The sequence below is a fragment of the Eptatretus burgeri genome, chromosome 10, assembly GCF_056783735.1.
Source record: "Eptatretus burgeri isolate ZD-2024b chromosome 10, Ebu_testis_v1, whole genome shotgun sequence".
Classification (NCBI taxonomy): Eukaryota; Metazoa; Chordata; class Myxini; order Myxiniformes; family Myxinidae; genus Eptatretus; species Eptatretus burgeri.
In genome coordinates, this window is record NC_140970.1 from 72,001,216 (window position 1) to 72,016,948 (window position 15,733).

The window sequence follows — 15,733 nt, forward strand, 5'->3', positions numbered from 1 at the left end:
ACTAGCACATTACCTGAAGAGTGATTGCGCACCCCCCCCCCCTACATTAACACACACACGCAAAGGATTACATTTCTACTGTGAGTAAACTCAAACATGCAATTTTGACAACTCTTCAACAAAAAAGCCTCAGCCTTCCCCACCCATCTCTGTCCCATCTTTACCCCTCACCCCCAAGTCCTCACCCCTTCCCCTCCCAACCCTAAGGTATCGATCCCTCCCAACACTCATCTTCAAACCCCCACCACAAACCAAAAGTTCTCAACCCCTCCCCCCTTTCCAAATCTGTCTTATCTTTACTCTCACCCTCCTCCCACTCGAAAAAGCAAACAGGCATGTTGAAGCAGCGGAATATATAACGTTTTCTGCTCCCCTATCATGCTATCACCGACCTCACAGAATCCCATCACATTCACCTGTTAAACTCAAAATTTAAAGAGAAAATAGTCACAAATAAGAGTAAATCTTCACAACCTCCACAGTGAAAGTGCTGCTTGAGAGAAAGGGTACAGATGCATGCATGGCTCCTTTTATAGTATCGATTTAAGTACGAGTGTGTCTGTGTGACTGCATACACACACACACACACACACACACACACACACACACACACACACACACACACACACACACACACTCCCAACTTGAAACATGCTGACTCCCTCATGATAGCAACCAGGCACTTGGTGGTGGTTTAATATAAATGATGAATTTTAAAATCATTTTTCTCATTTCTCTTTTACACAAAATGTTTCTCCACAAATACGGTCGTATTGGGAAATTTGTTTGTTTGAAACGAAATTTAAAATACATTTCCCTGAAACACTTTGCATGGATACCAATACATTCACCAGATAAAGATTTGATGATATTGATGGTTCGGTTTTTATTTATTCATTTTAATTTCAGTTCATTATCCCTGATTTCATTCAACATTTTATTCAATTGTGCAACAAGAGCATCTTATGGTCATTGTTACTGTACTAGTGCGTGCCCGTACGTGCAAACCAAATAAGAAAATTAAAAAACTTTCAAACAACCACACAGGCGGTTCCTTCGCTCTCGTAAATGACGACTGGATTGGGGCATTGTGTTTATCTATAAATGCGCAGAAGAAATCGAGAAATTATTCGAATACAGTAAGTCATCACTATCCGGAAGTAGTGCGTGCCCGTACGGAATGTTCACATGCATTACACGAATTATCGCTTGCATTGAAGTAACAACTGCTGTGATACTTACACACACAGACTTAATTAAAATCCAAATTAATATCAAATTTACCTCCCTGTCTTTGCTTGCCATGACATTCGCTGCCATTGACCATTGCCACTCCTACACCACGGTAACTAAGGCGCCCTTTCCCCCTTCGGCCACGCCTATGCAGCAACGTGTCCTGTCATTGGTTTGGTAAATAAATGGCCATAACTTGGGAAGCACTTGTCCGATTAATATCAAACCTTGAAAAGGCACATACTCAGGTCCCCAGCAATATACGTGGCAAGTTTCAATTAGATCGGACCAGAGGTTGTCGAGAAACAGCGGTCTCACACACACACACACACACACACACACACACACACACACACACACACACACACACACACACACACACACACACACACACACACACACACACACATTGCTGGAATTATAGATTACTCTTACAAATTAATTGGATCATTAGGTGCATTTTTAATTCTCTCAACTTGGGCACTGTAATGTATTACCTTGGTGTGTGTGGAAGAAGCAACAATAATGTGGTGGTTCTCTTCTAATTGACAAAGGCATGCCATTGTAAGATCCTCTTTGGTGATTTTGACATTGTTGACCGCTTGTTTAATGATGATAACCCATTATTCAACATCAGTGATCGTATTTGTGCAGCATCCGGAGAAAGTGAGGCAGCACGAGTCAATGGGCATCTGCTGCGGATAGAATCTGGCTATGACAGTGGAGATCGCTGCAGCAACAGCTCAGCGAGCCTCGACTCATCACCTCTCACTGAGGGGCCACTCGCTGCTGTGCAGGGTGCACCGGAGGGTACAGAAGGCAGGTGAGGCCTGCACTGCATGGTATTTGTTTGTTGTAATCTTTTTTTTGTATACAGAGTCCATCCATCCATCCATCCATTGGGACCATACTCTGTGCAGAGCGTTGGTGCCGCCTAAACAGTCTCCTTGGCTACTGGACAGGATAAAGTCAAGGCTCGTGAAAGAGCTAGAATGCTGGATCAGGACGCAACAGGACAAAAGGAACAGTATTGGGATGATATGCCTGATGTTGGCTTAATGGTTAGGGTAGTGGGCTTGGGATCCTAGGGTCCTGAGTTCAAATCCCGCTCAGCTGTTGAATTAACACCAGGTGGGGTTGACTCTGCCTGTCATCCTTCCGAGGTCGGCAAAATGAGTGCCAGCATGCTGGTATACTGTGGCGGAGTGGCGACCCGTCCAGGATTGTTCCCAATAGCCAAGGAGACTGCTTCGGCGGCACCAACGCTCTGCACAGAGTATGGTCCTAATGGATGGATGGATGGATTGGGATGGTGGGGGGGTGGGGGAGGTGGGTAGCCAAGGTTGAAAATATGGTTTTGGATTGGGGACAATCTGAGATGGTGGTGAGCAGCTGTCTTGAAGACCTGGAGGGAAGAATGAGATCGAAGAGAATGTGGACGTTGTTTCCACAGGTGGGAAAAAAAATGGAATGGTTGGAGGTGAGCAGTGGTACTGGATTGAGGTAGTTTCACCAGAAGGGGGTTGATGGTGGACTGTATGCGCCCTACAAGAGTCTGGGTAGCGGACAAAGCACGGAAAGAACAGAGCAAAGAAAACAGAGAGACCACCGACCTCTCTGCGATGGGAAAGTGATAGGCCCAGCGACTTAGCTTCATTCTTGACTTTAATTATGTTTTTTTGGGTGCAAGACCAGAAAAGAGGTGGTGGAAGACAGAGATCACCGACTTGTCTGCAATGGGAAAATGATAGGCCCATAGACCCAGCTTCATATTGTTGCGGATTCGTGCCCGCCGGCGTGCGGACGGCCACGTAACTCGAATCGCGGCACGTCGCCCACCGGACGGACAATCCAGTCGTGACCCTCTCGGACTAACGCCGGGAACTAGTCACGGGTGGACCTTTCGGTCTCACCGCGATCGTGCCAATCGGCCCCCGCGTGGGATAGGGTTGCTCGCCAAATTCGACCTACCTAAGTACCCACACGGAGGGTAGACCGGGCAATCGCACCTCGCCGCAGGTCGACTTCGGACACGGGCCACTTTAAGCGACCCGTTCCGTACTATCGGGATAACCGAGCGGTGTTATTCGTCGGCCTCTACGGTTCGATTAATTATCGGGCGTTTTAGCCCACGACCAACCCTTTACGTGAAGCAAGATGGAGATTCAATGAAAGAAAAGACGAAGCGAAGCGGGAAAACAGTTCAACATGAAGCACATTTATTTCGCGATGAACGGAAAGCACACATATACAATTCCACCAAAAGCACATGTAAAAGAAGAAGACAATGCAATATTACACAAAAAGCAAATGCAACAATGCAGATCTAACCGACTACCGGGCACACGGCAACACTTATACAATTTTACTTCACAGACGGCGCCGACAACACATATTCCCAAAGCAAAAGAAAAAGAACCACCCTCAAGGATGAGGCGGGCCTGGGGCCGAGACCGGGTCGGGCCTACCCGTCTGATGATGAGACGTGAAGTGGCGGTGGTGCCTCAACTCCGCGGGCCTCGCGGACAGTGTCTGGTAGGGGGTGGGAAAGGGGCCCCCTTTGTCGCACTATCTCAGCGCGGGGGGAAACAGGAGGGGGTTGCTGATGCTCGGGGGAAGGAGGATATCACCCTGTCTCGGGTCCCACGGCGAGCGTCTCCTCCTCCACCTCGGTCGCGTTGCTGGCCTCTCCCTCTGCAGCTCCCGGCACCGACGCGAGCACCCCCTCGTCCGCCTTCGCCGCCGCCACCTCTCCACAGCTCCGTCTACTCGCCCTCTCCGTCTCCTCTCTTGGCTCGTCCCAACTCTTCACTCTTGACTTCTCCCACTTCTTTCCAGCTCCACCGACGACTCTCTTGAACTCCGCACAACTACAACTCTTCACTCTCAACTTCTTTACTGACGAACGCAGCCGTTTATATAAGCCCCGTGGCTTCGCTCTTTTCACCTTTGACCCTCTGCCTCCGACCCTTCACCTCTCTAACCGGCTCCCCATTGGACCGAGGAAAAGTGGGCGTGAATGCTTTTTGATCCATGAATTTGCATATAGCGTCCTCACTCCAACGCCCTGGAGGCGGGGCCAAATCGCCCCAGCTCGCCGATTGGACGGAACAAAAGTGGGCGTGAGTCGTTTTTGATCCGTTTTTCTTCGGAAAGTCTGTGATGTCTCTGAATACGCTGCTCGGTGCGCGCCCTGCACGAGTCCAGTATCCGTGCCCACGAGTGGCGCGAGATGGTGTGGATGCGATGGTGGCGAGTTGTGACGGTAAAGGTCGTGGCGGTTGTGGTGAAGCGGCGTTGTGGTTGGTGGTTGTTGTTGTGAAGCGGAGTTGTGGTTGGTGGTTGTTGTGAAGCGGCGTTGTGGTTGGTGGTTGTTGTGAAGCGGCGTTGTGGTTGGTGGTTGTTGTTGTGAAGCGGCGTTGTGGTTGGTGGTTGTTGTGAAGCGGTGTTGTGGTTGGTGGTTGTTGTGTGATGGCTGTTGAGACATGGTTGGTGGTGGTAATAATGGCGGCTGGTCCAAAATAAAGATAGTAAAAGAAAAACGGCTATCCTGAAGAGTCGCAGCCCGCATGAATGACATTTATTCCCTCTAGACAACGGGTTTGGGCCTAACTACACATATACTTACCGAGATATCTCACCTAAGGGACCTGAATGGTGGTTTGTGAATTTCGTCAACCACAACAATATTGTAATTTATTCCTGACTTTAATATTCGGTAATAAAGGAAACACTAAAATATTGCATTTTGATCTCGGCAGGGAGCAAGATTGTTCCGAAGGCACTCCTGTGACATTCACCTGTCGGAGGCGATTGGGCAGGCATGAAGGTCTTCCGACTCCGTCTGTGCAATTGAATCCTCAGATGTGTCGAGCAATTCCAGGTACAAAACAAAAATTGTTTCGACCTCCCTATCCCTTTTGACGGATGGATTATGATGCATACTTCAATTCCAGTTAGCATCTGGGAACCCCCCCCCCCTGCCCTTCCCCAGCATAGATTCCTGTTTGTAATTCCTTTTATATGAGCCAGGGTGTGCACTTTTCCTGGACATCTCTAACTGCTCCTTTGAATTATATTTTTTTACCTTGCAAAGTTTATCTTTCTTCCTTTACCTTCTTCCTTGAGTTCACCATTAATAAATAGCTTGAGGACCACCCAAACCTTTGTGAGCTTGTGTTTCAAAAAAAGCCAATCTAATTATGGCATGTTCATCTGGAATAATTGAGTACCATCTCAGATCCACAAATTATTAAATTCTTTGAAGAACGAGCAGATTTTATCATTTAACAGTTCTTTATTTCATTTGCGATAAACTGAGGTCATCCATTTCTGACATGGCCACTAGGGTGTTTCATATTGCAACTTTTTTGCGCGAGTCAAGTTGGCTACCCGTCGTAGCTTTCCAATATGGATAAAAACCCCACTCACCGATATTTGGAATTTTCCTCCCAAAAATGGCCGCCGGCGGCCATTTTTTCCAAAATGGTGGCTTTTTCCACGTTTTGACACAGAAATCGACTCCTATACCTGCTAATATACGTTAATGTTACTTGATATGTGTATGTTTGTCGATTATGATTGCTGTGTCTGCTAGCAGTCAGGGACTAGACATTAGACATCCAATATGGTGGGAAAATCCAAAATGGCGTCCAAGATGGCCGCTTTTTGGCCACTGGAAAGTTGTTCCCTCCGAAGTTGGTTCTAATAGTGTATACGTGATGGGGAATGTGTCCATCACTGGTGATAGACTGGCACTCAGTGCTATGAAACGTGCAGCCTTTGCTGCATCTTGTATGAATGCAGTGGAAGTTCCTGTGTCCCAGACAAACATTTCTGTTACAACTGCATGGCGAAGAGCCAGAATGGAACGACTAGAAAAAGCTCAAAGCATCAGGAATAATTTCAACGCTCCAGAATTTATGATTGTACATTGGGACGGCAAAATCGTTAAAGTGCGAGAAGGTAAATCGTCTGAACGATGTTGCGTATACATCTCGGGAACACTTCCAGATGGTACGGTAGTTCAGAAGCTCTTAGGAGTACCAGAAATACCTGATGGAACGGGATCATCCCACGAGTTCGCCGTATCAAACTTGCAAATTGAGTGGAATTTGACATCTAACATTATTAGTGTCGTTTTTGATACGACTGCTTCGAACACAGGGCAGTGGAGGGTGCCTGTGCCCTTATAGAAACTTTCCTGGAGAAACCGGTGCTGTGGTTAGCATGCCGTCACCACATGGCAGAGCTACATATCAAGCATGTAGTCCAGACGGTCATGGGTGATACGAAGGAACCGGGTGTCAAGTTGTTTAAAAGACTCAAATCAAGCTGGCACGATCTCAAGCCTAATATTGACTATCAAAATCTGAACAACTTTGACTGGACTAGTTGCGTAGATTGGTTGAGAGAAGAAGCCGAAGAAGTTTTACTCTGGGCACTAGAACGTCATAAAGATTAAAACCTTCCCGAGGGATGACTATCGCGACTTACTAGAATTGCTGATTACTTGGCTTGGGGGATACGTTCCTAAGTTCCAGTTTCATATTCCCGGCGCTGACCACCACGCCAGGTGGCTATCCAAGGCTATATACTACCTGAAGCTAGCTTTACTGATAGACCACTTTGAGATGGACTATGCTGAAAAGCAGTGGGTTTACTTGATATCGGAATATGTCGGTGTTTTTTATGCTAAATACTTTTTCCAAACACCACTAGCGCCAAAGCACCAGCCAATGACCTCGCGTTTCTCCAAAATATGGTACGTTACAAGGATATTCGACCGCTCATGGCTGAAGCAACGATCCAGTCTATCCATCAACACCTATGGTATTTGACACCGCAATTGGTAATTTTCGCTCTTGCCGATTCCAACGTGCCCACAGATGAGCGAGAAACGATGGCAAAACTGTTGCATCAGACACCTAGACTACCTCATGATCAACTCGGCTCAGGAAAGCCAAAATTTCCGGCCGTGGATGAGAATGAGAGTAGTGACCTGTGTCTCAGCAGTTTCATAGATGACGACTCATGGCAGTTATTCAATCTTCTTGAACTATATGATGTACTAGATGTAGAATGGATGTGTGAGCCTGCAAGCACATGGCCAGAAAGTGATGGTTACCAAAAAATCGCAAACTATGTGCACAATGTTCACGTAGTTAACGACCTTGCAGAGTGTGGAATTAAGCTGATTTCGGATTTTATAGACAAAACGAAGGATGAACAGCAAAGGCAAGCTTTGCTTCAAGTGGTTGAGTGGCACAGGCAGAATTATTCTAGATACACGAAATCCACTCTTTAGAAAATGTGGATAACTATATGAAGCGAAGTGTGAACATTGATGTTTTTGAACTATGGAAATTTTAATTTGAAATGTCGCTACAGCCATGTATGCCATGCCATGCCATGCCATGGCCAATATTATTGATTATCGAGGCTGATAGGCACACATACATGAATTCATATAAGAACATTCATTATGGCATTAGTATACGAGTAATTCTTGTATATACTGTACATGTTAAATAAATACATGTTTGACCTTCGAATATTTAATTGTTATTTTCTGATATCAATGAGGGCGAGAATATTCAAAATTCTTCTTCGGACTTGCAAGAACTACTTCTTAACGCGAGAGCATGACCCCCCGCAGACATCTCTGTGACAGATGTACTGCATTTTAGAGCATAAAAACGAATTCAGCACACCCAAAAACCTATAACTAGACATATTAGAACCCACATCGGAGGGAACAACTTTCCAGTGGCCAAAAATCGGCCATCTTGGACGCCATTTTGGATTTTTCCGCCATATTGGATGCCTAATGTCTAGTCCCCGACTGCTAGCAGACATAGCAATCATAATCATCCGCAAACATACACATATCAAGTAACATTAACATATTTTAGCAGGTGTAGGAGTCAATTTCTGTGTCAAAACGTGAAAAAGGCTGCTATTTTGGAAAAAATGGCCACCAGCGGCCATTTTTGGGAGGAAAATTCTACAAATCGGCGAGTGGGGTTTTTATCCATATTGGAAAGCTACGACAGGTAGCCAACTTGACTAGCGCAAAAAAGTTGCAATATGAAACACCCTAATGGCCACCAGTAATATGTGGAAATAATTTGACAGTGGTCCTCCTTGGGCTGTTTTTACATACCAACTGCCCAACTGCCAGAAAATAAAATTTTGTAGAGGAGGCAGGGAAATCCCTCCATTGGCCCTGTCTCTTTCAGGCTCGCCCAATTTGCATCACTGGTCCCAGGGCGGCGAGGTGTTCAGCCTCGGAGGGACTGTCATATGAAGCCTTCTACCCCAAGCCCTCCAAATTCATGGATGTGGATGAGCTGATAGCTCAAAGTCGGGATCTTATACACGATGTCGTTTGTCCATGTAATCGTTTCCACTCCTTTTTATTTGATTCCACATCCATCATCATCCTCATTGTCTCAAAGGCACTCGTTTTCATTTTAATACTCTACATCTGCTTCTGCCTGACTTTTTGGGGAGAGAGGAACAAATCTTTGTGGCTTGTCTTGTCTTTACAGGCAACAGACCATTGACATCACTGTGCACAGTTTTGTATGAAGTTTCATGATCACGTTTGTTCCTGATATTGGTTGTCCTTGATCTAATCTGTTGCTCATCTTCATTCATTAACGTATACTGATTCCTAATTAAAATCCTTATATTTGCCTTAATTACCTCGTGCATGCGAAGCAAAAGCAGGGTTGAGCAATCCGTTCACTTTGTATGTCTGTCTGTCTCTGTCCACAAACATCAGTTTATGATTGTGGAACTACTTAATTTCAATTGAATGTTATATTTTGAACACGAATCTGAAAATGAACCTGTAGTTTAGCATGACTTTGTCTCTGAATTCGTCCCAATCGTGCATGCACAAGAGAGGAGTGAGATAAACAAAAATTTTTTTTTGCCTGTCTGGCAGTCAAACAAAATTGAAAATCATTCCAAACAAGAAACTTAGTTTTTAGGGACATCATAAAGGACACAAATAACAGGTATGAATCACTAATGCAACGTGTTAATTAAGGTGGTGTAAAGAGGCTGCATCAATGGCAGTAGACTTCCGAAAATGTTTTTTTTTCTACAACCTTGAAAATCTTTATTTCAATTTAATTATATACTTGGACACTGCAGAACACAAATCATCTTTTTACCACTTTCAAAACCCTTTCGTTTCACAGTAATTGGACAAAATATTATGGCATCTTACATCCTCTCAACGAATCAAATTTGCTGCTTGCCTACCCTGCCTATGTCCTTTTTTTTTCTCAAGACTGCGTGGGCTAAGATGTTCCATGAACCCGTTTTTTTTTTTTTTTTTGTGATTTGGCTGGAAATTATGTTTCTTCAGATTTTTTTATTTGCCCCAGGGGGTGGGGCCAAAAACCACACTGCTCTCACACCTTCTTAGTCAAGTCAATATACAGTTTAACCCCCAAAAAATTGCTACAAAAGGTTTCCCAACTGATTCTGGTAGGTTTTAGTGTACTTTATAACATACTAAAAGTTTACCAAAGTATGACCCCCTGAAAAGTATTTTTTTCAAGATGGCGTCCAAGATGGCTGCCAAAACCTTTTAATGATCATAACTCTGTAACTATCAACTCAAATTTGATGATCTTGGTGTCTACCCCTAGGTTTTTGGGGGCAAAGAACACATTAAGATCATAAAAAATGATGTTGGCCTATTATGTAACACAAAAATCCAACCTTTGTCCATAGAATAAGTTTCAGAGCGTTCAGTTTTGAGTGTCATCGTCCTCCTCAGTATTGACCTCTTGAGTGTTGTTTGGATTGTCACAGTTTTCAGTTTGGCAAGGGCCACATGCAGCAGTGCAGGGAAGTCCATAGCGTCTGCAGCTGCATCGAGAGGATTTGCACCCCCTCGAACAGTTGCAATGGATAATTTTCAAGAGTTCGTGAGGCGCAGCATTGTTTTGGGTCATAATTAGAATTAACCGATCATTTTCCTGTTTCCATCCCCATTCAGTTGGGTTCATTTCATTTACCATTCCCATCCATACCATAATTTGAAAGTACACACGTTGGCTATGGAATCTTGTTGCAGGTGATGTTGGTGAAAGCCGTTCAGGAGTGACAAATGCTTGAGCAGTTGCCACTTTCTTGGTGAAAATGATATGGCGCAGTGATGAGAGCGTATCATTAGATTTGCCACCAAAGAGATCAACCATCAGGTCTTTTCCAAGATCTGATATGTCCTCTTGAGATTTGTTTTGAAGGATGAATGCACTTGCACAGGACTTCATGACAGGATCAGATTTCACTAATTTTCGGAAGGCTGACTTTTTTCCGATGCCAAAAATCCTTGAAGTTGAATCACAGCCTGTGTAGGCATGTACAAAGAGCAACTTGGATACTGATTCGTCATGGTAGAAACCTGAAATTTGATATCACTTCTGATTAACCTTGCAGCAGCTTCAATAATAGCACGTTTTTGGGACTCATCATCGCCTTCCTGACACTTTTGTTTGTAGTATGATCTCAGAATCTGCGAGGTTTGTTCTCTCATCGTAACAATATCGTCCAAGCCTTCTCCTTCAGAAAAATGAATTGAGTCCTTAAAGTGTTTTTAAGACGCTTTTTCAAAGTGTAATTGTCATACGGTTCCGAATCAGGATTGCAAAGATACCCTTTCATTATGAGGCTCAAAGATGTAACAGTTAGTTGGTCCTCATTGTTCAGTTCTAGGTAAGCGCACATTTTCTGAAATGCTTCATACTTATCTTCATCTTCAGGACGACCAGACTTTCTGCGCTTGGCATCGGGGGCATTCTGGAACTCTAAAGGCACAGACTTCCGGAAGGACCGGAAATTTCCACCACATGAATGATGATAAAGTCTGTCTGCTGCATGTAAATCTCTTAAATAGTATTCAATCCGACCCTTTACAGTAAGTCCCCAATCATCTGAATGCGATTCACAGACCTCCAAAATTGTCTCCACAAATTTGTCAGTCAGTACCCAGCTAAAGTGTCCCTTGTCCAACTCAATTTTACATCCACAGAATATGCAATCCTTTTCACTGTCAAAACCTCCACTTGATTGTCTTGTGGTTCTCTTTGCTGGCACAGAACCACTACTTTTCTTTGCAACATGGCTTTTAATGTTTTTATCATTAATGTACTGTTGACGACAGCTTTTATGCACTTTAGTACCGGCTTCAACTACAAGATCGTCCTTCCGCTTTACACTGGCTTCATTTATTCCCTTCGCCCCCTTCCACTGAATTGCAACCCAGTTATCACTGGAATCCTCGATCTCCTCCTTGCAGATAGGACAAAAAGCTTGACTGGCTGTGCTTGCACTCATTGTTGAATCTGAAAAAGAGAAAGATGAGAATTGATGTCACATCTATAGTAGTCAGGTCAATGTATGGAAAATTCCCCCTCAACCCCCAAAACATTGGTACAAAAGGTTTCTCAACTGATGGCAGCACTGAAAATATGGAAAGCCACTGCAGCAAAAAATCTTAACTTGCGCTATGTGATATAAAAATGGTTACAATGTGTTCATTTTGACACCATATTGGATTTTGATGTTACATAGTAGGCCAACATCATTTTTTATGATCTTAATGTGTTCTTTGCCCCCCAAAACCTAGGAATAGACACTAAGATCATCAAATTTGAGTTGATAGTTACAGAGTTATGATCATTAAAAAGTTTTGGCAGCCATCTTGGACGCCATCTTGAAAAAAACACTTTTCCGAGGGTCATACTTTGGTAAACTTTTAGTATGTTATAAAGTACACGAAAACCTACCAGAATCGGTTGAGAAACCTTTTGTAGCAATTTTTTGGGGGTTGAGGGGGTATTTTCCATATATTGACCTGACTATCTTGGCATGTGGTGATCATAACTACCAAGTTTTGTGAATTCTGCACAACTGTTTAAGAGGATATAGTGTGATGGATGGACGGACAGACAGAGCAGATTACGATAGCATGCTGATCGTGGTTGTTTTTAATTTCAGTTTGCTGATAAAAATCGAGAATTACTTTTTTCTTTTCGTTTTTAATTTTTTTTATAAACGAATAAGCACCGACAACAAATATCAGTGTCCATTTATGCTATGAAAATGGTGCACAAGTGGTTGGGGAAGAATTGGACTCCAGTGTCCTCCAGCAGACGAGGAACATGTCTTCCACGGCTTCAGCGACACTGTGTACCCCCTCCCCCACCTCTTCCCTACGGGTGTAGTTTTGTGGTTGCTGTTGGCTAATACTCGCTCATCCATCAAGGGTTTCACTTCCCCACTTAATCTTAGCATTTCAAACTCTTCATTTTGCATCCTTCTCTGAGCAAAATGCAAAATCACGCATAAAAGTAAATGGAACCTTGGTTCATTTCCCAGGAGTTTGTGTGGAGGCAGAACTTTCACAATTTTCAAAACTTTCACAATTGTAAAACCCCATAAGTGACATCATGTGTTTTTTTCAGCTACTGAATAAATGGGAAATTCACTGAAGTTGCAATTATTGCTTTAGGAAGCATTTTATCTCGATAATCATGTTTAGTAATTCTTGAGTTTTTATGCCTCTGCCGGCGCTGTCTGATAGTCTGTCCGTGATTCCCTTTTAAATTCATTTTCTCTGCAACTCTTATCCAATTGACGTGAAATTTCCACCATAGGTGCAATTACTCGTGTGGAATGTTTTAATGATCATTATGACATCATAGATCATGTGGTGTGGCAGCCATGTTGGAAAAAGTGAAATCTTTGGACCTTTGTATCACCGAAACCGCTCCATGGAAAAAAGTGAAACTTGGCACATGTCAAGTACTCCTTATAAGGAATAAGGGTTGTTAACCATGACGTCATCGGTGAAGTGGTATCCCAGCCAAAATTCGACATGTGGAACACTTTATCCAATCAATATGAAAATTTTTGAGGGTCATCTAAGCATAATGAAACAGCAGATCAAGAAGGAACCCAAAGAAGAGGAATCTGGATAGGATTCGGGTTTCGACCGCTACTCCACAACCCTCAAACCCATCCAGATGCAGCTGAGTGACCCTTACAGACAAATGTTCTTCAAGAATTCACTTCTCCTTAGATCACGAAAGAGAGGAATAAAGAGTAAAAGAGATGAAAAGAAGAAAAAGCAATGAATGAAGAGTTATGAAAAAAAAAATTAGAAAGAAATGTGAAAGGAACAAAGAACAAAGATGTCGGGAAGAACACAAACAGATAGATTTCAGCAGTTACTCCCCAGGCTCAAATACAGCAACATGTACAAGCTATCAAATTGGTTGACAGAAAACAAAATTGATGACGTTATCGGTCTTGTGGTTCTGCAGCGATACACTACCAGTCAAAAGTTTTAGAACACCCCCATTTTTTCCAGTTTTTACTGAAATTTAAGCAGTTCAAGTCCAGTGAATAACCTGAAGTGGTAAAATGCCAGAGGTTTAAAAAAAAAAGTTTAGGTTCCCAAAAACTGAAAAATAATGTAAATTTCAGAGTTTTTTAAAAAAGGCCCTTTAAAGGGAACAAGTAATGGGTTAGCAACTGCAGCTGTTCAGCAATGGAAGTAAATTAAGCCTTGAAAGTTGATGCAAACAATTCCCACAGGTGTCCCAACTTTTGTTGATTAGTTACAAACCCTCTATCTATAAAAGCAGTGTTGGAATAGACTGTGTTGCTATACCCTCTGAAGCATTATCTGGACAATATTGCACTGCAGGAAGTAGTATCTTGCTTTCGTAATGGTGAGAAAAAGACAATTAACAAAGGAAGACAGACAAACCATTATAACCCTTAAAAGTGTAGGTCTTTCCTTTCGAGAAATCGCAAAAAAGCCAAGGTGTCAGTGAGTACAGTTTCCTACACCATCAAAAGGCACTTGGAAACTGGAGGAAACTGACAGGAAGAGGTCTGGCAGACAAAAGCCACAACACAATCAGAAGACAAGTTTCTGAGAGTCAACAGCTTGTGTGATGGGCTGCTCACAGGACAGCAGCTTCAAGCACAGCTTAACACTGGTCAAAATAAGGAAGTCTGAGTTTCAACTGTGAAGAGAAAACTTTGAGCTGCAGGTTTGACATGTCGAGTGGCAGTAAGAAAGCCATTGCTAAGATGGCAAAATAAGAAAAAGAGGCTTTCCTGGGCCATGAAGCACCACCAGTGGACTAGTGAAAACTGGAAGAAGGTCTTATGGAACAATGAATCAAAATGTGAAACCTTTGGTTTATCACGCAGAGTTTTTGTACGCCGTCAAGTAGGCGAAAGGATGGTTCCTCAGTGTGTGATTCCAACTGTCAAACAAGGAGGAGGAAGCATGATTATCTGTGGCTCTTTTGCTGGATCCAGAGTCGGCGACTTGCACAGAGTGACTGGCACCCTGAACCAAAATTGCAACCACAGCATTTTGCAGTGCCATGCAATACCCTCTGGTCTCCGCCTATTTGATCAGGGGTTCATCCAACAGCAAGATAACGACCCAAAACATACCTCGAGGTGATGTTAGAACTACCTTAGAAGAAAAGAACAAGACAGTAGGCTTCAAATCATGGAATGGCCAGCACAGTCTCCAGACTTAAACCCCATTGAGCTGGTTTGGGATGAACTGGACAGAAGGGTGAAAGCAAAGCAACCGACAAGTGCAACACGTTTGTGGGAACTTCTGCAACAGTGTTGGGAAGAACTTTCCGAACAATATTTGATTTCCATTGTAGAAAGAACGCCACGAGTATGATCGGCTGTTAAATCTGCAAAAGGTGGCCACTTTGATGAGTCAAAAATTTAGATTAAATTTTATTCAACAAAATGATTCCTTGATTTATTTTTTTATCTGCAATTGTGTATTGGTTCTATGCTTTAATTTCAGAGTACATTGAAACATTAAACTGCTTCAATTTCAGTAAAAACTGGAAAAATGGTGGTGTTCTTAAACTTTTGACCGGTGGCACGTGTATATATATATATATATACATATATATATATATATATATATATATATATATATATATATATATATATATATATATATATATATATATATATATATATATATATAGATATATATATAGATATATATAGATATATATAGATATATATATAGATATATATATAGATATATATATATATATATATATATATATATATATATATATATATATATATATATATATATATATATATATATATATATAGATATATATATATATATATATATAGATATATATATATATATATAGATATATATATATATAGATATATATATAGATATATATAGATATATATATATATATAGATATATATATATATATAGATATATATATATATATATAGATATATATATATATATAGATATATATATATATAGATATATATATATATATATATATATATATATATATATATGTATGTATATATGTATGTATTTTTATAACAACCACGACACCGACGACATCTGCCTTCTCCTTCCACCATCCTCCACTGGCAC

The 15,733-nt window shown here is 42.2% G+C and overlaps 1 protein-coding gene across 8 annotated transcripts in view; it reads left to right on the forward strand.

The window, feature by feature from the left end:
* The window catches only part of LOC147018851 (uncharacterized), a 180,994-nt gene that overhangs the window by 85,367 nt on the left and 79,894 nt on the right, over positions 1-15,733 (forward strand). For all 8 annotated transcript variants that reach the window (XM_085898926.1, XM_085898930.1, XM_085898931.1 and 5 more), the window contains 2 exons: positions 1,888-2,056; positions 4,995-5,116. In XM_085898926.1, the coding sequence (XP_085755052.1) occupies positions 1,888-2,056; positions 4,995-5,116 (291 nt within the window). The remainder of the gene's footprint in view (positions 1-1,887; positions 2,057-4,994; positions 5,117-15,733) is intronic.